Source organism: Caretta caretta, chromosome 3, assembly GCF_965140235.1.
Source record: "Caretta caretta isolate rCarCar2 chromosome 3, rCarCar1.hap1, whole genome shotgun sequence".
Lineage (NCBI taxonomy): Eukaryota > Metazoa > Chordata > Testudines > Cheloniidae > Caretta > Caretta caretta.
The window spans coordinates 76,370,148-76,395,620 of NC_134208.1; the positions used below are offsets into that span (position 1 = coordinate 76,370,148).

The 25,473-nt window shown below is 40.1% G+C and overlaps 1 protein-coding gene across 2 annotated transcripts; it reads right to left on the reverse strand.

Moving 5' to 3' along the window:
- Positions 1-205: 205 nt before the first annotated feature.
- On the reverse strand, positions 206-24,955 carry CCNC (cyclin C). Of its 2 annotated transcripts, XM_048844932.2 has the most exons (12): positions 24,792-24,933; positions 22,867-22,973; positions 19,182-19,266; positions 18,878-18,947; positions 17,324-17,375; positions 14,528-14,583; positions 11,511-11,546; positions 6,896-6,987; positions 5,010-5,077; positions 4,542-4,621; positions 2,637-2,755; positions 206-1,889 (listed from the first exon to the last, which is right to left on the reverse strand). In XM_048844932.2, the coding sequence occupies exons 1-12, from the start codon at positions 24,821-24,823 to the stop codon at positions 1,835-1,837; spliced, it is 852 nt and encodes a 283-aa protein (XP_048700889.1). In that variant the 5' UTR covers positions 24,824-24,933; the 3' UTR covers positions 206-1,834. The 2 variants fall into 2 exon arrangements, with proteins under 2 accessions (XP_048700889.1, XP_048700891.1); XM_048844934.2 differs by lacking the exon at positions 22,867-22,973 and having other exon boundaries at positions 24,792-24,955.
- Between the last annotated feature and the right edge of the window lie 518 nt (positions 24,956-25,473).

The following is a 25,473-nucleotide window of genomic DNA, read 5'->3' on the forward strand; positions in this document are numbered from 1 at the left end:
ATACTTTCACCACTATAATCATGAAAACATTTACATGCAGAAGCAAGAAGTTTTGAAAACAAATGGTTAACTTTCTAGTCTAAAACATTGTATTAAAACTAGATTATGTAAAATACTTATTAACACAGCTACTACTGAGGAATACTACCTCAGTAAAGCTTTAGTTCAGGAACAATCAATCAGTGTTAAGAACTACACACAATCATTGTCATTTTGCATTGATTTATTCCTACTCATGTCCTCATTACAAACAATACTGTTTAAGTTTCAAGGGTCAAAACCAACATGTCAATTTTCAAGAGTAGAAGGACCAAGTGTCTTTACCAACAAAAGTAATGTAATAAGGCTAAAATGCCTGTTTTCTCAGTATAAAGTGTTAATAATTTGCATTAAATGTTTTATTAAAAAAAAAAACTTGAATAAGTGCAACTAGCCTCATTGACTGCATACAAAACCACCTTTTGGGTTGCATCTTTGAATGAGGGAGTCCAGTAGAGGATTACAGAAAAGTAAGGTGGTTTTTAAATGGTCAAGTTTTAGAATTAACAAGGTCCATCGGGCCAGGTTTTTCAAGCACTTATTGTCTATACTTTAGACCTGTGTAATGTGTTACTATGCTTTGGGAAAAAATTTAGATTGGACAAAAAGCTATTAGACTTCAGTTTTTCTCATTCAACTTTTATTTGTGGGCAAATCAGCATTTTCAGTTGAGACTTAAATAGTACGCAAGCTGTTGGGCAAGGGGGACAAAACATTAAAATCTTTAGGGCCAAATCTTGACTTGAGTGGGAGTTCTGCATGACTCAGGCATGTAGGGTACAGCCCATGGTTTGAAGGAAACTCATTTTGTCCAGCAAGTAGGTAACAAAAGAATCCCATTGCAGTAATTCTCAAGAGCTACTCTTAGTCACATTTTAAAACAGCCAGGATGAAGCTTACTCCTTTCAGTAAACTTCTACAGAATCTCATTCATAACATGAAGGCAGACTAACAGTGTATACCTTTTTGTACCAAAAAAATCCACAATAAAAAGATAGCAATATTATCCAAATATGATTACGTGCTTCTAAAACATCTGATTGCACAGTATAGTACTTGCAAATAATTTAAACTTTAATATTTGAAATGGTGAAAACTTTTTTTTCCCCCTCAAATGTCCACTATACATATTGCACTTTTCTGGTAAGCTGGGCTACTAGGTTTTGTGGAAAAATATCCGAGCTCCATGTACTGAGTAAAACAGCATCCTTTTAGTTCAGAAGAGGAACTTAATTTCTTTCCTGCACTGGTTTTACTGAAACTCGTAACATTTTTTACAGGTTTTTGCAGCCTTTGTTGCTGAAAGATTAGGGTTTTTTTAAACATAATATTCCTTAGCTATAAAACAAACTCGGTAAATGACAAGATTTATACACCATCCTCCTTCAGTAATAAACAAAATGATGAAGACACAGGGCCATTAATATGGTTACACTCGACAGGCTTCATTACTGCAGTTTAAAAAATAATCTTCACTTTAATGGCAACCTACATTTTTCTGAAAGCAAACAAAACTATTAATACTGAAGTGGATGTGTGAATCTTTTGAAGCTCTGTTCAAAACTTCTGAATTCCTTACATTGAGAAATCTTGCTAATACAGTAGTTCCAGTGTTAAAGGGGTTCATGCAATTTTAAAGAAAAAGCTTTCAACACGCTTGATAGAAACAAGCCATTTATTCTTCAAGTTCTTTGTCAAAGACGTTATTAAAACCTTCTGTCCATTTCATGAACACAATTAAGATCCCAGTATGTCTTGATCCAAAGTGGTCCATAATAAAGTTCTTTGGAATGTCTTAAGACTGATTATAGCTGGAGTTCTGACTTCCATTTGGACCCTGTTCTCCTTCACTGTTTAGAGGGAGAAATACATATTTCAGATACAAAATGTATATTAGTTACATTGCTAGCTTTTAAGAAAGGAAGAACTATTGTGCAATAGAAGACAGTACTAAAAACCTCTTGAAATAGAGAATCTTTAGGCACAAAATTCAAAGCATTTTTTTTGCCTCTCCTAACTCTATGCAATCAAAAACCCACTGTTTTGATAACTAGGTCTAAATAAATTAATTCCACTAGAAAGCATGCAAAACAGCCAGCACTTGAAGGACTTGATTTTCAAAATTGCACATGCAAAAAAAATGTCCAGTTGTGCACCCAGTTTACTTCTGCAGTTACCATAATTAAGCTTACATATTTGCACCTTAGTGGTGATTTGCATGTGCAGATTGTCAATTTACACAACACCCAATCACAGTACCTACAAGAGCAAATTTTACATGCAGTTCTGAGCAGTCAGGCCTTCCTAGTTATGGTGAACTCATGTAAACGAAGTTCCCATTAAATGACTTTAGTCAGAAAAACTAACAATAAAATGTTTAAAACTATTCTCATCAACCAGAAGCAATTCTTCTTCATGGCTCCCAAACTAGTAGACAGGAGTGAGTCTATCATGGAAAGATCTGGACTGTAAACATACTGTATTTACTATGCCCCTAATGAAATATTCACTTGTGTTTTAAGAGGAAGTGTCTAGTTTAAGACATTGTACAATATATGAAGTGGTATGAAAAAAGAAAAGTAAAAACTGTATAGTACCTGTTTGGAGGTGGTTTCGGTTTAGGCATCTTACTAAGAATAGTAGCCATTTCTTTCCTCTCATCAAAGTTCTTCCACTGTTCATACAGTTTTAGAATGACCCTGATTATTTCCAAAATCTAATTAGAAAGAGATATTTGAGATCAGATACTATAGTGGTTCTGTGTTCATCACTACCCATACAAATGTGTAGCCATCAACCAACCAAAATGTAAATATGATGCTTTCTCTATATCAGAGTGGCTTTCACATCAGTCTCAACAATTTAGCAATCTTAACTATTTCCACAGATAGCTGAGAGGGTCTTGGTCTAGCTTAGGGGTTCTAAAGCTTTTCCTTAGGGTAAATTACATCATAACACTTGTCAGGGATGGTGTCTAGATTCACATATTCTGCCTCAGGCACAGAGGGCTGGACTTGATGTCTCGAGATCCCTTCCAGCCCTGCATTTCTATGATACTGCAAAGAGAGTGCGTTTCTTGGGCCACTTTGCCTCCCATTCAGAATTACACAAACCACTTTTTTTTCTCCCCATCAAAAACTAAACATCCCACCTGTTACATGGAAAAATAATATTAGGTATGTATTTTTAGCTTCTTTTAAGGCTATTTAGCAGCTGGTAAACAGGATAGGCAGTAGCATATAACCAGCCAGCTCACCATGGATCACCCAGCAAGTGGTCTGCAGACCACAGGTGTTCCGTGGACCAAGGTTTCATAACCACTGGTTTAGGTACCCTGAAGGAGGGAAGGGGCTGACCAGTGCACAAGTATTTTGTCCTATGAACTGTAACTTTCCCACAGCTGCTCTTGTGTTTGCCAAAGTACTGTCTACCAATTTTTTATTTTTTTCACCTCTTGTAATTTTTTTTTATTCATACCACTTTTTTTTGCTTTGTGGCCATCTTAGCTCCCCCCTCTCTTCCTACTAACCTCTACAAATATGAATTTCTAGTGCAGTATTTTTACTAAGCAAGGACTGCATGTGATGTATGGCTCTCATGTTGGCAGATAGTAAAAACAAACAAACAAACAAAACCTGAGTTTAGATAAAGCATTAAGCACCATGGAAGCAACACACATCTCTGAAATCAGTCACAATTGACTAAGGAGTCTGGTGATGTGAACTGTTAAGCCTAGACTGTTATTCGTATCAGAACTGGGAAGTCTAAACACACACAAATATGTTCAGCAGCAGGAGTAACTTGGTAGCTACATAGCACCACCCGTTGGTACAGAGTAGTTTCCCCCTGTACTCCCTGTCGTGTTCAGCTCATTTTACCTTACACTGGTATGCACAACACACTGCAACTGTGCTGTGCAGTCAAGCCCAAAAGTGTAATTCATATAGCCTGGTTCAGCAAAGCTCTAAAGCATAAGCTTAAGTGCTTTAATTAATTGGGGTCATAGTGCTTTTCATCCAGAAAGATTTGCTGTGTGTAAAACGTTTTGGAAAGTACAGAACAGTTATATTAAAAATAAGAATGGCGAGTAAGCAACTGCTACTGCAGAAAGAATTAGGCAGAATTGCCCACACTGGAGTTTGGCCAGAATGCTTGGGCTAACACCTTTATTTTGTGAAAGATGCCACAGGCTATTTCATGACCACAACTAAACAAGAGCTCAGTTTTAGGTTTCATCTGAAAAATGACAACTCCAGAAGCACTCTGTGCTTGACAACTGGCTCAGCGGACAGAGTGCTATGCGCTGAATAACCAAGTCCTCTTTCTGAAATATCTGGGTTTTTTGAGATGTCTCCCATCCAACTCCTGCCTACGTTTAACAATGCATAGTGTGTATCATCTAAAAAGAGTATAAATCTAAATGATAGGCAAGCAAAATATCAATTTATAATATTAATGACATAGCTTTCTAGTCAGTATGTATCAAGTAAGAAAAAAAATACCTTCTCCATATCAACAGACAACTCAGCAAACCACTGCCTTGCATCCTTCTGCTGGACAACACAGGCCACATGCAGGCAAGCTGCAAAGTAAAATAAGTGTAGGGACATGTCTACTGAACAAAGCTTAGTTTGTTAAAAGATTAATTTTCAGAATATATTTTCTACTATTATTTCCTTCTTTATAATTGAGGGTTTCTGCCTCCCTTTACCACTGTCTATTCTACAACACTTCTAAGACATAGTTTTCAAGGATTAAGCTCACAATCAAGCTTTCCGGTTTCTTGCAAGATTTTCAAGCCATATGACTGCACCATCAATAACATCTGAAGTGCTAATTGAAGGAGATGGTGGGGATAAACAAATCAACATTCTTTAGTACAGTGGATTTGCTAAGAAATGCCCATTCATGGAACACTATGAAAGATGAAACCATTCAGATACAGTGAAATAGTTGAACTTATTACCTACCTAGGGCTATCATGAAGGGAGGGTACAGTAGACAAAGATCAGTTCTATATGTGTCATTCACTATCCTCCTGTGCAAACAAAAGTAGTAAACACTCTGTTGTTCACCTTTATTCTCATTTTACTTCAGAAGTTACTGTCTGTTTTTATTTTAAAAGTTAGGAGGAATTTGTTTACATTAAGACAGTCAGAAATAAAGGTGGGGAAAATCATGAATATCTGTATCCATGTAAAAAGAAAAGGAGGACTTGTGGCACCTTAGAGACTAACAAATTTATTTGAGCGTAAGCTTTCGTGAGCTATAGCTCACTTCATCGGAAAGCTTATGCTCACAAAAGCTTATGCTCAAATAAATGTGTTAGTCTCTAAGGTGCCACAAGTCCTCCTTTTCTTTTTGCGGATACAGACTAACATGGCTGCTACTCTGAAATGTATCCATGTACATACACTTCTAATCTTGAATCTTTTGATTCATTCCCAGGTGATCATAGTAATGGTTTGCTTCTAAGCACTCTATGTGAAGTATATTTTGCTTCCTAATAAATTGTTGCTTTGCAAAATATTTTGAAGATGCATCATAAAATTGTCAGAATCAACCAATCCTCACAGCTCTCCTGTGAGGTATTATAATCCTCGTTTTACGGAGGAGGAAACAAGGGCAAAAAGAGTAAGTAGCGTGTTCAAAGCTATGGAGGGAGTCCATGTCTGAGTTTAAGTTATAATTAGTTATATAATAATATATATAATAAATTATAATAAGTTATAATTCAGGAGCTCTTGGCTTCTACTAGACAGTCCAGAGTGACAGACTAAATTTTTTATTGCCTATTTTATTTTTATTTTAAAAAGAAAGCTTTGTTAATCTAAACAGTGGTTTTCAAACTGGGGTATGCATCTCTCTAGGGGTATACAAGCTCTCATCATGGGGTATACAAGAAAAATCCTGTAATGGCAGACAATGCATTTTATTTAGTACAGAAGTTATCAAACTATGGGGAGCATACCCATAATGGGGGGCACTGAGAAAAGTTCTGGGGGAGGGCGAGCGGCAATACCAGGCGACTTGGGCCAGCGCCTCACTGCTGGGCTCGAGGAGGGAGTACCACCTCCATGCCTGACTCACCTTAGTGGGCCACCCAGCCTGTCGGGAGGGAGGTTGCAATGAGTTGAGCCCCACCTTTGAGTTACCATTTTTGGTTGCACACCCCCAACCCCGAGAGGTGGGTGACCTGCTGAAGTGAGTCAGGGGGTGGAGCTGGCACTCCCTCCCCGAGCCCCACTGCGCAGGGCTGGCCCAAACCGCCTAGCGTCGTTACTCATCCCCCTGAATCTTCCTCCATGTCTCTGTAGGGGGGGGGCGCACACCTCAGTTTGAAATGCTCTAGAAGCTATTGCTAAATGGAGTGCCATTCCAGATTTCTGCCCGAGACCCCCCACCCACATTGACTCTGCCTATCTCAGATGGAGGCACTTGGTGTAGACTACATTATTTGGAAAGGGGTACGCAGCCTAAAAAGTTTGAAAATCACTGATCTAAAAGAACAGATCAACTGTATACTACTTCTGACATGTTCTACTATGACAAGGTACAACAAAAAGCTCTCACATTAGCAGGGAAAGAGCATCTCTATTCAATGTTCATTATTTAGCAGGGCAGGCACTGTGCTACTAGTTCTGGTCTACACACAAGTTTAAAATCAGTTTGAAACCAGAATAGTTACACCACTGTCAACCCCTGTGTAGACACACGTACATCAATAAATTGCTGCCACTTTGTGTTTAGACATGGCCAAACCAACTTGTATTTGACCATCTCTGAAGTTTATTTTTTCAAGTTAGCTTTCCTACTGAAAGAATGCACTAGTATTATTAACCTTTGTCTTTATTACCATGCGAGGGGTAGCAGCATGTCTTCTTGGCCCATATCCTGCACATATTGGAGCAAAGGTCTATAAGGATGATACACTATCAAACAGCAATCCTAGAAACAAGTTTAAAAAAATCAAATTATAATTCTAATAGAAAATACACCGTCATCAGTTTGCATTATAAACATTGATTTAACAATCTTTTTTTTCTCCCCTTTCAGTTTCATATATTTTAGCATCATGACACCCTAATTCTGGGATAATGAGGGAAGCACTCTCTCTCTAAAATACCATTTTATAGACTGATTGCCAGTCTGTCAACATCCTTTGCCTCTCTAAGGGAAAAGAAAAGTGCCACATCTTCAGCTCACTGAAACCTTATTTGCCTACAAACCCATAATTCCCAACTGAAAATTCAGAACGCTGCCAGAAAATAGTCTGTCACTAAATAATACCATACATGAGAAGCTTGCCAAATAACGGACACTGGTTTTAAAAGTCTAAACAGCTCTGAATTTTCTTACTCTCTCTTAAGGTTGGAGTGTACAAGGAAGAACAAAGACCCCCCTCGCCTCCCAACAATAGCTAGTTATAGGCAGTGGTGAGCTGGAGCCGGTTCGCTGGAACCAGTTGTTAAATTTAGAAGCCCTTTTAGAACCAGTTGTTCCGTGAGGGACAACCGGTTCTAAAAGGGCTTCTAAATTTAACAACCAGCCAAAAGTGGCGCCTTAGGCGCAGACTCCATGGGTGCTCCAGGGCTGGAGCACCCAAGGGGAAAATTGGTGGGTGCAGAGCAACCACTGGCAGCTCTCCGCCCCATGCCCGGCCTCAGCTCACCTCCGCTCCGCCTTTGCCTCCTCCCCTGAACACGCCACCCCGCTCTGCTTCTCTGCCCCTCCGCCCCCCCCCCCCCCCCGGCTTCCCGCGAATCAGCTGTTCGCGCAGGAAGCTGGCAGGGGAAGGGGGCTGAGAAGCAAGCGGCAGCTACGTGCTCAGGCCCAGGGAGGTGGAGGTGAGCTGGGGCCGGGGGGCGCGAGGAGGGCCGCCCGTGCTGCAGCAGGTAACCCTGGGGGCACGCAGGGGAACTGCTCCCCGCTCCAGCTCACCTCTGCCACCCTGGGCCTGAGCGTGAAGCCGCCACCTGCTTCTCAGCCCTCCCAGGCTTCCCGTGCGAACAGCTGATTTGCGGGGAAGCCAGGGGGGCGCGGAGAAGCAGAGCGGGGTGGCGCGTTCAGGGGAGGAGGCAGAGGCGGAGTGGAGGTGAGGTGAGCTGGGGCCGGGCATGGGGTGGGGAGCACCCACCAAATTTTCCCCATGGCTGCTGCAGACTCGGAGCACCCACGGAGTCTGCGCCTAAGGAGCCACTTTTGATGTGATTAGTGGGGAGCGGCCGCTACACTACCCCGCCCCTAGGAGTCAGAGGAACCTGCCGGATGCTGCCTGGGAGCTGCCCCAGGTAAGCACCACCAGGACTCCCCACCTCGCCCCCCGGCAGATCCCTCTGGCTCTTAGGGGCGGGGTGGGCACCCACTACGGTGGCCCACAAGACCCTCCTGCCCAGTTCTGGGGGCAGTCAGGGGACGGGGTGGATGGGGCAGGGGTCCGGGGGGGGGCATCAAGGAACGCGGGATGTTGGATGGGGCAGGAGTCCTGGGGGGCCGGGGTGGGCAATGTCCCCCTCGTGGGGGGAGAAGGGAACGGGTTGTTAAGATTTTGGCAGCTCATCACTGGTTATAGGTATGCAACACTGGAGGGCTGTGTCAGTGAATATGTGCTACACACAAAAGCTGAAATCAAATATTGCATGTACATTGTTACAGGGGGAAAATGTTAATTGTCACAAAAAGTAACTTTCTGTAAATAATATCAGAGGAGTAGCCATGTTAGTCTGGATGTGTAAAAGCGGCAAAGAGTCCAGTGGCACCTTATAGACTAAGACGTATTGGAGCATAAGCTTTTGTGGGTGAATACCCACTTTGTCAGATGCATGTAAATAAAGTCAGTTGCAATTAAGGTCTGATTAATTCTCAAGATCAGAGACTGTTCCTAAGCACAGCACAGAACACCAATATTCAAAACACCTCTTTCTCAAGAAAAGAAATATTTCTCCTGTTACAAAAACACCGAAAGTCAAATACAGGGAATTTGGGACATCTCATTGCTGCAGTAACTTCAAACATTGTTAAAATAACTATTTGTTCTTGAAAAGAAAAGAAGTACTTGTGGCACCTTAGAGACTAACCAATTTATTTGAGCATAAGCTTTTGTGAGCTACAGCTCGCTTCATCGGATGCATACTGTGGAAACTGCAGAAGACATTATATACACAGAGACCATGAAACAATACCTCCTCCCATCCCACTCTCCTGCTGGTAATAGCTTATCTAAAGTGATCACTCTCCTTACAATGTGTATGATAATCAGGTTGGGCCATTTCCAGCACAAATCCAGGTTTTCTCACCCTCCCCCCCCCCACAAACTCACTCTCCTGCTGGTAATAGCTTATCCAAAGTGACCACTCTCCCTACAATGCGCATGATAATCAAGGTGGGCCATTTCCAGCACAAATCCAAGTTTTCTCACCCCCTACCCCCATACACACACAAACTCACTCTCCTGCTGGCAATAGCTCATCCAAACTGACCACTCTCCTTACAATGTGTATGATAATCAAGGTGGGCCATTTCCAGCATAAATCCAAGTTTAACCAGAACGTCTGGGGAGAGGGGGTAGGAAAAAACAAGGGGAAATAGGCTACCTTGCATAATGACTTAGCCACTCCCAGTCTCTATTTAAGCCTAAATTAATAGTATCCAATTTGAAAATGAATTCCAATTCAGCAGTTTCTCGCTGGAGTCTGGATTTGAAGTTTTTTGTTTTAAGATAGCGACCTTCATATCTTAAAACAAAAAAACTATTACCAGCAGGAGAGTGAGTTTGTGTCTGTGGTTTTTGGAAAAAGGGGGGGGGGTGAGAAAACCTGGATTTGTGCTGGAAATGGCCCACCTTGATTATCATTCACATTGTAAAGAGAGTGGTCACTTTGGATGGGCTATTACCAGCAGGAGAGTGAGTTTGGGGGGGGGGGGGGGGCGAAGGGTGAGAAAACCTGGATTTGTGCTGGAAATGGCCCAACTCGATTATCATACACATTGTAAGGAGAGTGATCACTTTAGATAAGCTATTACCAGCAGGAGAGTGGGGTGGGAGGAGGTATTGTTTCATGGTCTCTGTGTATATAATGTCTTCTGCAGTTTTCACAGTATGCATCCGATGAAGTGAGCTGTAGCTCACGAAAGGTTATGCTCAAATAAATTGATTAGTCTCTAAGGTGCCACAAGTACTCCTTTTCTTTTTGCGAATACAGACTAACACGGTTGTTAATCTGAAACCTATTTGTTCTTGCATATTTACAAAAATTAACCTATGTTTCATATCCTTATCATGCATTTAAAAGGGCTCCTCTTTCTGGCACTAGTTATCTGAGGTGTAGAATAGTTATCTGAGCCCACTCCCTCTGCAGCCTGGGACAAGTCACTTAATCTCCCTGCCTCAGTTTCTCTTCCTCCACTATAAAAATTAAGATAACCCCCAAACAACCCTAACAAAGACTCAAGTTAGCTAAATACTGGTGTGATGCTCTGAAGATGCAGACACTAAATAAATTATTTAGTATTTTGGCAACTCCAAGAACTGCTCACCTGTATTTGGTACGTTTAAGTGCTTTATAGTACTGGATACAGGTAGTGGCAGCATTACAAATGTATACAATTACATATTTAAAAACCTATGTTAAAACAACATTATTTAGGTTGTAGAGTTAGGCATTCAAAAGTTAGGAAATGTCAGATTTTAGGTTCCCTATGCAACCTTAATTCGGCCTCCTGCACAGCATCATGCCAGAGTCTCTAGTTACATGATCACATACTATTTGAGCACAAATATTTAACTACATGATTGTACTGTTCCACAGGACCCCTGCCTCATTCAATGCACAAAATGGACAATGTTCAGGGAATGAGGCAGATGTTCAATATTTATTTTTATCTTCATTATCAACTGTGGCCCTGTCTTAACAGGACACCATCCAACTCCTGCAATGAATACAGAATTATTAATTTCCTTGTGGTATTTTCTAGAACACTAATGTTCTAATATCTGAATGCTTCACAAATATTAATGAATTTATCTTCAGATTTGCACTGTGAGAATTTGAATGTTCACATTCAGTTATTATTTTGGCACACTGCCAAAGTTTAGTTGAAAGGAAAATGGTGACTTTCAAAAGTTTCTCTCAGCCAAACTTGAACAGAATTTCTTGGTACAAAAGATACATCTCTATCTCCGACCCTAGGGTCTTCACCCTGTTAAATTTTAGAGTCCTTCTGCACATAATGAAAATATTCGAGTTTTTAAAAAATGATCACTAGAATCTTTACAGTGCAAAATGGTAGGCAACCTATATACAGGGGGTCGCTAACCTCCACATATTCGAAAACACAAAAGTTAATTGAGAAAAGGGGACAATAAGAACCTCAACAATGAAACTCAGGTTGAACAAACAAATGGCAGCTCCATACATATTATTTCCGTAAAAATAAACTAATCTGGTAGTAAGAGAAAGAAAGACACCTACCATTAATTCTAAAAGATAGAATTCACATTCTAATATCTGCAAAGAATTAAAAATATAATTAAGCAACAATTTTCTCTTAACAGGAAAGAGAATAAAGGGTTAGTCAGCATCCAGACTAATACATTTTTTTACATACAAGAATTCCTATATACTACGAATTGCGCAAGAAACCCCAGTCATTCCACAGCGCTTTCACCAATTCCAAATTTTTTTTTTATAGAAACACTACAAACCAATTAAGAAATATCTCAACAGAAAGCATCTTTAGCTAGTCAACTGTCTCATCATTTTAATAACCACTCCACTTCTAAGGACAGTTTTTTTTTCTGTCATTGCTGTGTACTTAAGTATTCTCATTTAACTGTTCTATGAATATGTTCTGTAGACTATTTCATTTACAGTACTTATGCTGCTTTGTTCACATGGGGACGGATCTTTCAAGGGGTTGAGTGCCCCCAACTTCATTGGAGGTTAAAAACAGTTGAGGACACTTGCGCCAGTGTAGATTTAATTTCTCTACCGTTACAGCAAAGACTGAAATGAAATGAAAAGGATATCTGGGATATTGACAGATGTATAGGATATTAGAGTATAAAATGTTACTAAAATATTCTGATAAATTATAGACATCAAGACAAGATATCTCATATTCAAGACTCAGGATGATGGCTTAGCATCATAAGAAAGGGACTAGACTGCATTTGTTTAGTTAAAGCAAGCAATATTTTCCTGTATATTAAGAAAGGCTATGAACTATAACGATGGCACTAACTGTATTACACTAAACTAGAAGACATTTAACATTTCTAATACAATTATGTGGCAAATAGGAACGTCAGTTACCAGCCTCCAATCACATATTTTATTACCAATAAGTAATTTCAGAGGTATCTACTAAGAGATTGGGTATGCTGAAGTTTCCCATGGTATTGGTTCCATGTAACCAAACCTTGATGTATCATACAATTCTATAAACTGAATGCTGACTCAACAAGAACCAGAATAGCAGTGCTGTTCAATATTATACTTTTATGTGGCTTTGAGTTTGACCCTAAAATAGCAGCACAGCATTGCCCCCAGGGATCTACATCAAGATCTAAAGAAGAATTAATATATAACATTGGGCTGGCCAGCTCTGCTGGAGAGCAGTAAAAATGAAAATGAAAAATTATATTGAGATTAGAATTTAGTAGTATCTTATTATATATCACAGTTACCAAGACTGTAAGGAGACATGCTTTGCCTTTGGGAATATGATAGTAAAAGCTAAAAGGAAGTAAATTTGAAAGAAATATATTACATTAATAAAATCTGTACCAATCCCCTCATTATTGTGAGGCTTCATTACCAAAGATATTGCCTTCACAACACTTGGAAATTTCTTAAGTCTAAATAAGAGTTGTAGAAAGAGGGACAGATTTTTACTACAGATTAAATATTGGGGACAAAAATAAAAAACGCTTAACATGAGCCAACTGTTCCCATGTGTAGGCCTGGTGAGTATCCCAGGAATTGGAATTACTTTGATCTACCCTGGAGCAGTGTACTTAGTAACCAACTGCTGTATAATTACTGCTATTTTATTCAGTCCCACTTTATTTCTCTCTTCCCTTTATAATATTTCTCTTTCTACTAATTTAAGGAAAGTAGGTGATACAACAAGTAACTCTTTCATAAAGAAACTGCAAGCATGGACATGGGTTACCCAAAGAAAGTTTCCCTACAACTAATTCAAAGTTAATTGTGAACAGCTTGAAATAACCTTGAAACAACAGTGAAACTATATTGCTTAGAAATTACTTAACAAAAAATGTGTCTTACTTTTCCATGGAAGACCTGAAAAAAAACTTGTTTCCAAAGGATTGCCTGGTGCAATTTTCACTCAGTTGGGCCCCAAACTGAGATTTAATTGCCTCTCGTTACAAAATAGTACAATGCATTACATTTATAAAACAGTCACAATGTTGTAGCCATATGAATTAAATAAAAAGGCAAAGGAGCTAAATATTCATGCAGAGCCAGAATCGCACAAGTCAGGTCACTAAATTAATGATTAGGGTCCTACCAAATTCATGGTCATTTTTGGTCAACTTCAGGGTCATAGGATTTTAAAAATTGTAAATTTCATGATTTCAGCTATTGAAATCAGAAATTTCAGTGTTGCAATTGTAGAGGTCCTGACCCAGGGTTGTGTGTCTGGGGAGGGAGGGCAGGGTGTGGTACTGCCACCCCTACTTCTGCGTTGCTGCTGGTAGCAGCGCTGCCTTCAGAGCTGGGCAGCTGGAGAGCAGTGGCTGCTGGCTGGGAGCCCAGCTCTGAAGGCAGAGCCGCCACCACCACCAGCAGCGCAGAAGTTGTGGTATGGTATTGCCATCCTTACTTCTGCACTGCTGCCTGCTGGGCCCACAGTAAGCAGCTGCCACTCTCTGGCCACCCAACTCTGAAGGCAGCAGTGCAGAAGTAAGGGTGGGATGGGATGGTATTGCCACCCTGACTTCTGCGCTGCTGCTGGGGTGGGGGCGCCGTTTTCAGAACTGGGCACCCAGTCAACAGCTGCTGCTCTCCAGCCATCCAGTTCTGAAGGCAGTGCAGAAGTAAGGGTGGCAATACCACAACCTCCCTAAAATAACCTTGCGACCCTCCCTGAAACTCCCCTTTGGGTCAGGACCCCCAATTTGAGAAATGCTGGTCTCTCCCATGAATTCAGTATAGTAGAGGGTAAAAGCTCACAAAAGACCAGATTTCACTGTCCGTGAAGCATTTTTCATGGCCGTGAATTTGGTAGGACCCTATTTATGATACAGAGCTGTTCCACCTGTAAGAAAAAGACAGTTACCTTTTCCGTAACTGGTGTTCTTCGAGATGTGTTGCTCATGCCCATTCAACTTGTGCATGTGGCGAGCACACACACCTAAGTTGAATGGACATGAGCAAGCACTCGAAGAAGGACATACAATTTATTCCTGCTCACACATGCTTGTCTATGTATTTATTCGTTAGAGTTATATCATACTTACATGATTCATCCTATAAGGAAACTCCTTCGGAAAGGCATAAGAAAACCTAGTTTTCACTGTAGTAAAAAGAGATTGATATATTAAAAATAATGACAAAATTAAATCAAATATTCTTCTTTACTTATTTCTATTAGTTCTTCAGCATGTAGAGCCTCAAACCCTCTTATCTGGCCACTAACAATCTACTGCTATACATAAAGAACAATCCTACTTGGAAGAGGAGAATTAACTCAATTGTATAACTCAGTGGTTTAATTCCTGAAAGATGAAGTATTATTTGAATAAAGACTGTCAGTTCTGTCAGATCATGCATTTTTAAACCTATTTTAGAAACTCCCCCTCTGAACAAAATGGACAACAATTAACATTTTCTGAGCAGACAGTGTTCCCTGTAATACTGAGAGACAGTAATTTAGGGCCTGATTCTGGCTGAAGTCTACTATACCATTGACATCAGTAGGAGGAGGATCTAGCCCTCTGAACAACTAAAGGGTTGAACCTGAAGTCCTTAGGTATGTATGCACATTCCATATACTTCCATGTGAATTTTGTCTGTAGGATCATGCCACTAGATGGAAATTTTAGTTTCAAATTAAAAGAGTAATTTTAATTTTGAGTTGTTCAATAGATTAAAAACAATAATGAACTGCTCAATGATTATGTGGACTATTTATTCAGAAAACTACTGCAACTTCATTTACTTGTTTTTAATTTACACAAGAAACAATATACAATGTAAAGAAGCCAAAAACTAATGTAAACAATACAATTCTATAATAATTTTAAAAAGAGAACCCTGTGTATACCACTGTCTGAGAAAAACAGCATTAGAAGTAGAGGAGAATATAGCTTGACCAAGCCAAGTTTTAGGAACAGACCCAGTTGCAGGTCAATTATACTGCTCTGTGTCAAACAGAAACAAGACTACAGTTCACCATCAGTGGACAGTTCTTTCATCATGGCTCTTTAATTGACTCTGAAGTTGGGCAGAAAAGATCTCCTCACCACGCTTTTTCAGGCAAGTAGGGGTAAAAGAATCCCAATTTTTTTTGGGAGAGTTGTGGGGAAAAGATTTGATTTCCAAAGCATGCTGGAGCCATCGCCCTATTGAGCTGTTCCTGCACTCAGCTGCAGGGGTAGAGTGAAGAGGTTGCTAGAGATCAATTGAAGGTGCCTTCTCCCCAAGGGGAAGTGTACACTGCCTCCTCAGTGCCTCTAGCAACTGCGCAAAGTGCAAAGGACCAAACTGTCTCAATTAACTAGCAGGTCTTCCTTTTTGTTAGTTTCCTTTTATGCATCTCCTATTTTTTCCACTCAACTCTTTTTTCCCCTCCTCTCCAAAGTCCTATACCAATCCGCTGAACCTGTGCTGCTGAAGAAGCTCTGCTAACAGAGGCACAGGCAGAAGACAGACATACAAAAGTGAGGTTGAAGAAAAAGCCACCTGTGCATTGTCCTCCCACTCAATGTGTGCTCCCAAGAACAGTGGAGTATTTTGTTTTTAAAGCATTGCAAGATCCCTGAAAGCTAACATTAAATTTAGACTCCTGTATCTTTATCAAATACATATCTGCTGTCCTCATTGATGCACAAAGTTATTACACAAATCTGCACTCTTGCTAAGGTTTTAATGTAAAATGGCAAACCTACTAACTGCAGTACTGACGTATTTTTAGTCGCAGAATTCTACATAAATATTTTTTCAGTAACTTAAGTCAGTCCTTAGAAGATCATATCATATACAAGCTTAGTCTTTTTCCAAATGTCAAAATACAGGATTCTACAAACTTTAAGATTCTAATCTGAAGATCGTTTATTTTTAAAATGAAAACAATATTATGGATGTCACTTTGGTTCAGCAATAACTCCTCCTCCCCCAACCATTAGGGTTTCTTGGGGTGGGATCTTTGGTCTTCCAGCTGGCATTGATGAAGTGTTTCATCTTCTGGTGGTGGAACTGTCACAGGGCTAACCTCATGGAGTGATATACTGCATACACAAGCTACAAATGCAGCCAGTCACCTGTCCTCTCAAGTTCTAGGTGGGGTTTTGAATGCATTGACCTACATTTTGAAGAGCAGAGTAGTGAGAAATTATCAGCTGAGAGCAGCTGGGCCTTCTAGTTTGGATCATGAATTCATCTGCATAAGTCATTAGTTTAAGGACCTCAGGGAATGAGAGGAAGTTATAGGAAAGAACGGAAAAGGAGAATAAGGGGAAATAATTTTTAAGTGTTTTCTCTAATTAGACTTTAACTTTATAAAAACTTAGAAATAGTATCTTTTGCTTGACCTATGAAAATGAATTGAATCTATAACAATGTGTTTGCAATTAGCAATTTTCCAACAAACAAAAAGTATTCAGGTCTATCAAAAATCTCAAACAGAATAGTAGTTCTACGAAAGCTAATAGTGATAAAAAGGACAAATAAAGCCCAACACTTCTGATTTACACCGTTGCTTGAATTGAAATCTAGAGCTGATTTTCAGGGTTTCTTTATTTAGGATAATCATCATGGCTCCTTATTTTTAGTTGTGATTTGACTGATATGTTCCCACCAGAATTGATACCAGTGTAGAATGGTACACAGAAAGGACCTTTTCTTCCACATACACACTTCAAACAGGTGTCTTTTCCCCTAAAAGCACAGACGATGTAAATGAGTTGCCCTTATGGAGCAAGGTTAAAAATCCCTCATGATTTGATAAGAAACTATTTCTTAACAAAGTGAACATCTCCTCTCCCCTGAAAATAGCTTCCTTAATATAGTATAATAAACACATCATTTACACTTACATACAGAAGTAGCAGCAGAAATCAACCTTGTGTTTGAGACCACACCAAATTCCTGAGCAAAGAAGAGTGGTAAATGAGGTGACCCAGTTAGTATTGAACTTGCTGAAATATCATTTGATCACACTTTTATCAGTTTAAAAGCACTGGGTTTTCTTGCTAGACTTTTTTTTTTACATTACATTTTAACTAAATATTTTCTTCCCTATTAAATTTCTGTTTAGGTGATCAGAATGAGTTAATTATTTAAGTAAAGCTACACCAACACAGAGGTTACTTTTCATTTAATAATTACTCCACTGTTCTCATTAAAATGAATGGTAACAAACATTTAATACTCATAAATGTCACATTCACAATACTTAATTTATGTATAGTACCCATACAGAATAGGCAGTCATACTGCAAGCTCCAACATCCCACTACCAATACATCTCAATCTTGTTTGAGAGGAAACCCTGTTCTAGAAAGCCACTGGTAATGTTTCAAGGCTAGCTCAGTCTTCATGCATTATTGTTGGCAGTATTAGCAGAGAAGACAAGGCCTTATTTACATTGAATAATTTTACAGAAACATTCCCAACAGTGCTAACACCAGTTCAGCTGCCCTCTTAACACCAGTGGGAGCCCAAGTATAGACAAGGCTTTGGCGGCACCCAGTGTTTCCAATACTGTGTAAATTAAAACTGTGTATCTATTATTTCTGTCTGCCATTATCAGAAGATTAAATTAACACAGTGATAAAAAGAAACTGCACACACAGGATGCTGCCAAAGCTTCGTCTACACCAAGACTTTCACTAGTGCTAACAAGGGTTCAGCTGAACCAGCTGTAACATCAGCAGAGTGCGTGTGTGTGTGTGTGTGTGGACATCTATCAAAGAATGACCTGAGACCATTTTATTTCACAAAGGGCCACGAACATCCTCCAGATTATAACAAATCTCAGGCATTGCTGACCCTGGCCATACTCAAGTCAGGGAGCTTCAGCTGGAAAGATTGGTTCCTCCTTACCAATATCCTTTGCCATCCAACTACGCACACTTTTCTTAAAATAAAGATCTGAGCTACAGCATTTGCTATTGAAATTTTTAAAAAGTGTGGTAAATTCTGGAGATCCCTTCCCATATACAGTGAAAAACACAGTAGAATTTCAATTATATTTGAAAATTGGAGTAAACATTTAACCAGTTTCTATACATAACAGACAAAACTGAACCACATAAAAATGGAGATTTTACGGAACAGCAGCACAATTTAAGATATATAAATAACTACATTAAAATATCATCTAAACACTCTGTCAAAATCTCCAAGATCCTTTAGGGTTGAGAAAACAGGCCAGTAACTCAGGCAACATTGTGAAAAATGAAGTACTACTTAATAGCAGCTATCATTGGGCATTTTCTCTCTGACGCTAAAGCGATACAGAAATCCACAGAAAAAAAGAGGTCTGAACCCCCAAATCATGGAAACAAAAAATACCTTAAGAACCTTAAATATTTCATCTCCCTTATATATCATATAGTTTTACATTAGAAAATTATAATACATCATACCTCTACTTTGGATGCCAAAAACACACACGTAGGAGCCATTAATACTGGATCTATACTTTTTAGGGAATATCTGAAATGTCATAACAAAATTATACGTTGTTTTACACACGTAGAAAGATTAATGTATTAAGAGCACCACACTTTCTTTGGAAAAGTAAAAACTGTTTAACATTATCAACATAAAAGCTTTCCACCATTCACAAACAAAAATGGCATTTTTATTTTATTATTGCACTTTTAAAGGGCTATCAAAATCTGCCTAACAAACGCGTTATTCTTGTACCATTATAGTAAACAGTCCTACCTGGCATAGAATCTCTTGAAGTAGACTGTAGCAGTGGCAATAACTTGTTGTCTTAATTTAAGATGTTCACCTAAAGCCTGGATGACTTAAAAAAAAAAAAGAACAATATATTTAAGTTGCGTTTTAATATGATTTGGTACCATTTATTGGGCACACTACGTGGGGCCCATGGGAGAAACTGGATTGAAAGGGTTCTAAAGTGTGGTCAGACAGCCCTCATTTTAAATTCAGAGGTTTGACTCCACAGAGACCATGTTTCAGCAGGCCATTTTGATAACAGTGGATGCATGCTGCAGCCTGTGGTGTATGTGGACTGGACATTTTCTTAAAGATGAGGATGACAATTTGCTCCATTATGCACAAATTATGCATGTCCCTTGGGAAGGTGACCACATACTACACAGCCACCACTGGGTAAAATGTGGGTGTCCATTTTACAGTCTAAAATTCAAATGTTTTAAATTAAACTTGACTTTTACATGCATTATAAATTGAATAAAGCTGCCAACAAACATGGTCAGTGGATTTGGCAGAGGCAGCAGGTGTTGGAGAAGTGACATGTTTAGTCTAGGGAAAGGGGATGGAAGACCAGAGGAAGTAGTCAGCTGCTCCATCACAAGTGTTCTCTGCCAGCTGGCCAAGAAGCAGCCCTGGTGTCAGCTGTGCAGGTAGCTCATTTGGCCTCTCAGGCAAAGGAAAGGTGCCAAGCACATTAGATGCATCAGTTTGGGATACAGAGCAGAGGTGGGATTAAAGAACGATGGAATGAAACATTACACATGCTACTTTTCCTGTATTTCTTTCTCTGCTGTTAGTTCGAGCAAGCAATGCCATATCAGTATCGTGCCTTTTATACAGAGGTCTCAAGTTATGTCATTTAGTTTACACGCAACATATTTTAAGCATGTACAGCAAAAACCAAACAGAGGTATCAGATGGGAAAAGCAAGCAGTTTAAATTATTAAACATTGTTAGAATCTTACACTGTATTAGAAGCATATAAGCACTTGTAATTGTCTAGTTTGCTCATGCGCCATCGTCCACTGTCTCCCACAGACAACAGAAGCTCTCTCCCCATATGCAAGGACCTAAACGGCTCCCAGTTGAGAATGTGAAGGTACTGGGGGCATGGCTGGCTGGAGGTGGGATGAACCTGAGGGAAAGTCACTCTTAATAGCCTTATTCTTTGGCTACCCAGCAGATTTTGCAGAGGAAAAAATTATGTCATGTGTTAACATTACTCAAAGTAAAACTAAGTCCTTATCTCTGACTTGTGACCTCCTCATTCCCTCAGGGAGAGAACACGCATATTGCACAGTTAAGGCCAGGCTGCCAATGGCATCAAGGCTCATAAATAAGCAATGCTGCCAAGGAAGGAGCCAAGCTGCAACATGAAATGTCTCTGCACAAATGCCTCAATATCCACAAGCTTCCCAATGAATCTTGAACATTTGCACAATTACAGTATTGTGTCCCCTGATCTCACTACATGCTGGTGTCCTCACACTGGGGATGATGCATCAGAAAAATCCATGCAGTAAGCCACACAGAATTTTATAAGTTCATTTTCCCTTCCCCTGGGGTTTTTCTGTAGGAGGGAATGGTTGGGCCATATGTGACCAGAGAGAGAAACCAAGTGAGATTTAGAAAAGAAAAAAAAAAAGTTAACTGATAAGTGCCTAAAGAAACCTTATAAATGGAAGCTTTCAAATGAAGTATTTTAAAGAATGTTATTAGGTTGTTTAGCTTCAATGTTTCACAAAAATTTAATACTAAAAAGTGTTTTCACAACCATTTCAAAAACTTGATTTAAAAATGAAAACATTTCTGTTTAAAGTTGAAATACTTTTCTTAACAGCTTGTAACCGAAACATGTGCTAATGCATGAAAACCAGAAAAGAAAACTAGTCTACTCCAAAGGAACATAAATTCTAGTAAATGTCCACACTCCTACAGATGAAAGTGGTCACAAACGTCCTTCTTTGGACAATGGTAAGAGCTGATTAAAAAAACCTAACTTAAAAAGTATGTAACAAAACAAGTGACTGACATTCATTTAATCAGCTGGTAATCTTCACCAGAAAATGGAAGTAACTAGTCTGTTTTCTTTGTCCGAGAGGAATGAAGCACTAAAAGCAACATCAACGGAAAAAGTAAGATTTTTAAAATATTTTAGTTTTCATAAATCCATCAATGTCCTTTTAAATCTTGTTACATTACAAAATCAGAATACTGTTTTACTTTGTCCTCAAGGAACTTTAGGATAGTTAATTCATTAGATAAACATGAGTGCTCACTCAGTTATTTTGTACTATACAAGTGTTAATACAGCCAAATTATTTGTGATCAGATTTTGCAGAGTACTTTAATCTTGGTAATTGTAAATAAGAATAGCTATGCCAAAGAGAAATGCATCTGAGCATAGAAGTGGGGGATGGAAAACTAGAGTTATAGAGTTCATGTTAGATGCCGGGACTATAAGTGCCCTCAAGAAAGTCACTAACCTTTCTGTCTCAAGAAAAGGAGTACTTGTGGCACCTTAGATACTAACCAATTTATTTGAGCTCACGAAAGCTTATACTCAAATAAATTGGTTAGTCTCTAAGGTGCCACAAGTACTCCTTTTCTTTTTGCAAATACAGATTAACACGGCTGTTACTCTGAAACCTTTCTGTCTCAGTTTCTCCCCCCAGACAACTGAGAAAATACTGTTACCTATCTTACAAGATGGTTCAAAGAGAGTATTTAAATAGCACTTTGCACAAAGTGCTAGTTTAAGAGTCTTTTCTCCCTTAGGGCTTGGTCCAGCAAGATACTTAAACGTTCTGGTCTTTATGACACAAAGCACTTAAGCCCAGATTTTAAAGCTATTTAGGTGTTCCTGTGCTCAGCATTGCAATGCCTAACTGATTTATGAGCCTAATTTCATTTTCAGAAGTGACTTAGGGTTCATTAATGCGGGGGGGGGGGGGAGCAGAGGGGGGGAATCCTGCAGCAGCAAGTCTCAGAGCCTGAGTCAACTGACTCGGTGACTGGGGTGGATCTCAGAGCCCGGGCTCCAACACTGTTATTTTCAGCCCCACAGCACAAGCCCAAAATCAGTTGACTCAGTCTGAGACTCACTGCTACATTTTTTGTTTGTTTTTTTTCTGAAGTGTGGATGTGCCCTAAATCACTTCTAAAAATTAGACTTAGGCATTGCAATGCTGAGTACAGCAACACCTACATTACTCAGATTTTTAAAGGTATCTCATTGCTCCAACAGGACTATTCCAGTGCTTAAATGTCAGGGCCAGAGTGTTCAGCACCTTGCAGGATCAAGCCCTAAATAACTCCACATTCTAACCTTTAAGCCTCTACATATAAATTTGCTTCTTTTTTTGCCCTCCCTCTTTTTGTCTTTACAGAAACTTCCTGAAAATAAGGAAGACTTCTGAAATTTCATAACATAACTGAGAAATACATATGCAGCTAGTTTATCTATAAAACTCCTCATACAACTAAGAATACAGCTAATCTGAATAATTTATAAAAGATTGTAACTTAAAGTTACGTGTTAAATAGGTTGAGAGAATGTATATAAGATGTTATGAGAAACTGATATTCTAAGCAACTGAAACCTGAATTCAGACATGGTAAATACAATATGGGCTAAACAGCTGAGCTAAAAATAAAACCATTTTACCATTAGTAAAGAATATCTGTAGTTTCCAATATTCTTCTTCTGTCAGAAATTTCAAATCCTTTTGGCGTTCCTTCAACAAATCTTGTTTATCCAAAATCCATTGTAAACTGGTGGGGGGGAAAGCAATTTTTAAAAACTACGCACAAACATTATGTAGTGTCTCCAGCACAACTAGATTGCAGATTACATTTGGGGACCAAACAGGCTGACAGTATCTCTTTAATCTAGTCTTGCAATACTAGAGGCACTCTTGTGAAATGAATACTCATTAGGGTCATTAAAGTAAGGCTTTTGGAAAAATACTCACAAAAAGTAAGAGGATTTCTTTTAATTTTGTTGCTGAAAATGTTTATAAAACTGATAAATTGTCAGTTATTCATATATTTTATTCTATATTTTTATCAAATATGCCTTTTTAAAATTCTGTATACTCAAATCTGGACTGATCTGCATTCTTCATTCTTGTATAATAATGAGATACTCTATCAGTTCATTCTTGGCTATCTTGCATATTTAGTTCAAGGGCCTTTCCTTCAAGGAAAGGCTTTTCAATTCCTCTCTCTCTCCTTGGTGCAGAATATTATTAGACGTGAAGGGAGTATTTACACAGCCATTCCTGGAGCATTTATGATTTTTTTTCTGCAACCCCAATATACAAACGCTTAAAAAAACCCTTTAAAATGCTAGCCTTCCACGGATGCTACAATTACCTTTTTTAATTAGTTGCCAACATTTTTAATCTGACTACTTCAATTGGGATTACTCACATGCTTCATACAAATATTTATACATATGCTTAACCTGTGTGAGTCTAACTGAACCACTTCCACTTCCTACATATAATCATACTTCTTGAGCTTGTCCAGTCATGAGTTTTGCATGCTTATCCTATGTATAAATATGGAAAGGTCACCTATGTATACATACGCTAGAGTGGGATGGAAAATTGTGGATTTACTGGTAAATCGTTTGTGTGTACATGAACATTCCCAATTATTACAATCAGGGTAGCCAAGTGAGTAAGGCACAAAATAGAAGAGAAAGGAAATGACTAAACTGCAGGTATTATGAAAATTGCGACTAAGCCAGAGAAACTGATCAGCTGGTTTAACTATATAGATACCAATATACTCTAGCTACTAAAACAGATAAGTGCTTATTTTTGTTTATAAATATTTCTATTTGAGTCATTTTAATTAGCAATGAATCATCATAAGTCCCTTATGAACCCTATTTTATATGGTCATGTGCCTGATTTTGCTAAAAGACATTTTCCTCCCATCACACTATTCTTCCTTCTGTCACAAGTTTTAATTTCATGCTCTAGATCTCCTTCTCAACTGCTTCGAAAATGTTCTTATTTTTAAATTTTGTTTTGTCTGTTAAAAAAAAAATTCAAATCTTCCAAAACACATTCTCTGGCCCACAATTTGGATGTGTCAGAACCCGGGTCTGGGGGTGAGAACACCACACAGGTATTTTAATTATTATTCATAAATGATTGGCATTGCCCAAATCGACTACAGAACTCCCTCACCCCCACCTAACAGCTTTCCACACAAGTTTAATAAGCTTTCTATGGCCTTCACTTAAAAAAAAAAAAAAAAAACCCGCGGTGGAAACAAGGGGGGGGGGGAAGGGAGTCAGGAGCAAACTGAAGTGACTGGGCAAAGGACCGGGTTAAAGAGCGTCCGGGTGGATTTAAAAGCCCCCGGCCACACTGTTGTGGTCTCCACAACCCCGAGCCCAACCCTCCCAGATGCACCGTGGCCACAGGGACAGCTGCGCCCAGCCTGCCCCAAGCCCCTGCACACAACCCCCCCCGCAGCCAGCCCCGAGCCCCAGGAGCCCCCTCCTGCCGGACCAGGCGCCCCACGGCCACCCGCCCCCCTCCAGGCAGCCCCGGCCGGGCGGGGGCCACTCACTAGTGCGAGCTCTGCCAGAAGTTCCCTGCCATGAAGAGGAGTCCGGAGGCGGCTGCTTCGCGTCACGCTGCCGACGACCCCGCCGCTCAGCCCGGCAGCAGCAGCAGCAGCAGGAGGAGGAGGAAGGAGGCGGCAGCGGCAGGAGCCCGGTGGTGTCCTGGCTCCGCCGACCGGCGGCGCCCGCTGCCGAGCGCGCCAGTTCCCGCGCAGGCGGGTTCCGCCTGGAAACCGCCCCGCCGCCGGGCGGGGGAAGCGAGAGCGGGGCTGGCCGGGGGCGCGTGTCCGGGTCAGGCGGCGGCGGGCGGGGGCCAGGCAGGGTCGGCGGCAGGGCGGCTGAGTGGAGAGGAGGGTGGGGCAGACAGGGAACACCGGACCCCCTTGTGCACGCCGCTGGCCGGACTCGGGCTGCCTGGGGGGCGCTGTGTGCTGGGGCAGCGCCTGGCCCCGGGGACAGCGGCTGTTCCCTGCTCTCTGCTGCACTTTGTGTCCCCCTGATTTCTGAGAGCAGACGTAGATGGGCTAAAGAAAATATTCCCTGAAGCCACCCGAATGGAATGGTAGGACTGGAAGGGACCTCGAGAGGTCAGCTAGTCCAGACCTCTGCACTCAGGCCAGGACTAAGGATTATCTAGGCCATCCCTGACAGGTGTTTGTCCAACCTGCTCTTAAAAATCCCCAATGA

Coding starts and splice junctions, on each gene's coding strand:
- CCNC (XM_048844932.2), bottom strand. CDS start 24,823: ATGGCAGGGAACTTCTGGCAGAGCTCGCACTA. Junction 18,948..19,181: donor TTCAAGAGATTCTATGCCAG/GTAGGACTGTTT, acceptor ATGACATTTCAG/ATATTCCCTAAAAAGTATAG. Junction 17,376..18,877: donor TTTTGGCATCCAAAGTAGAG/GTATGATGTATT, acceptor TTCTTTGCTCAG/GAATTTGGTGTGGTCTCAAA.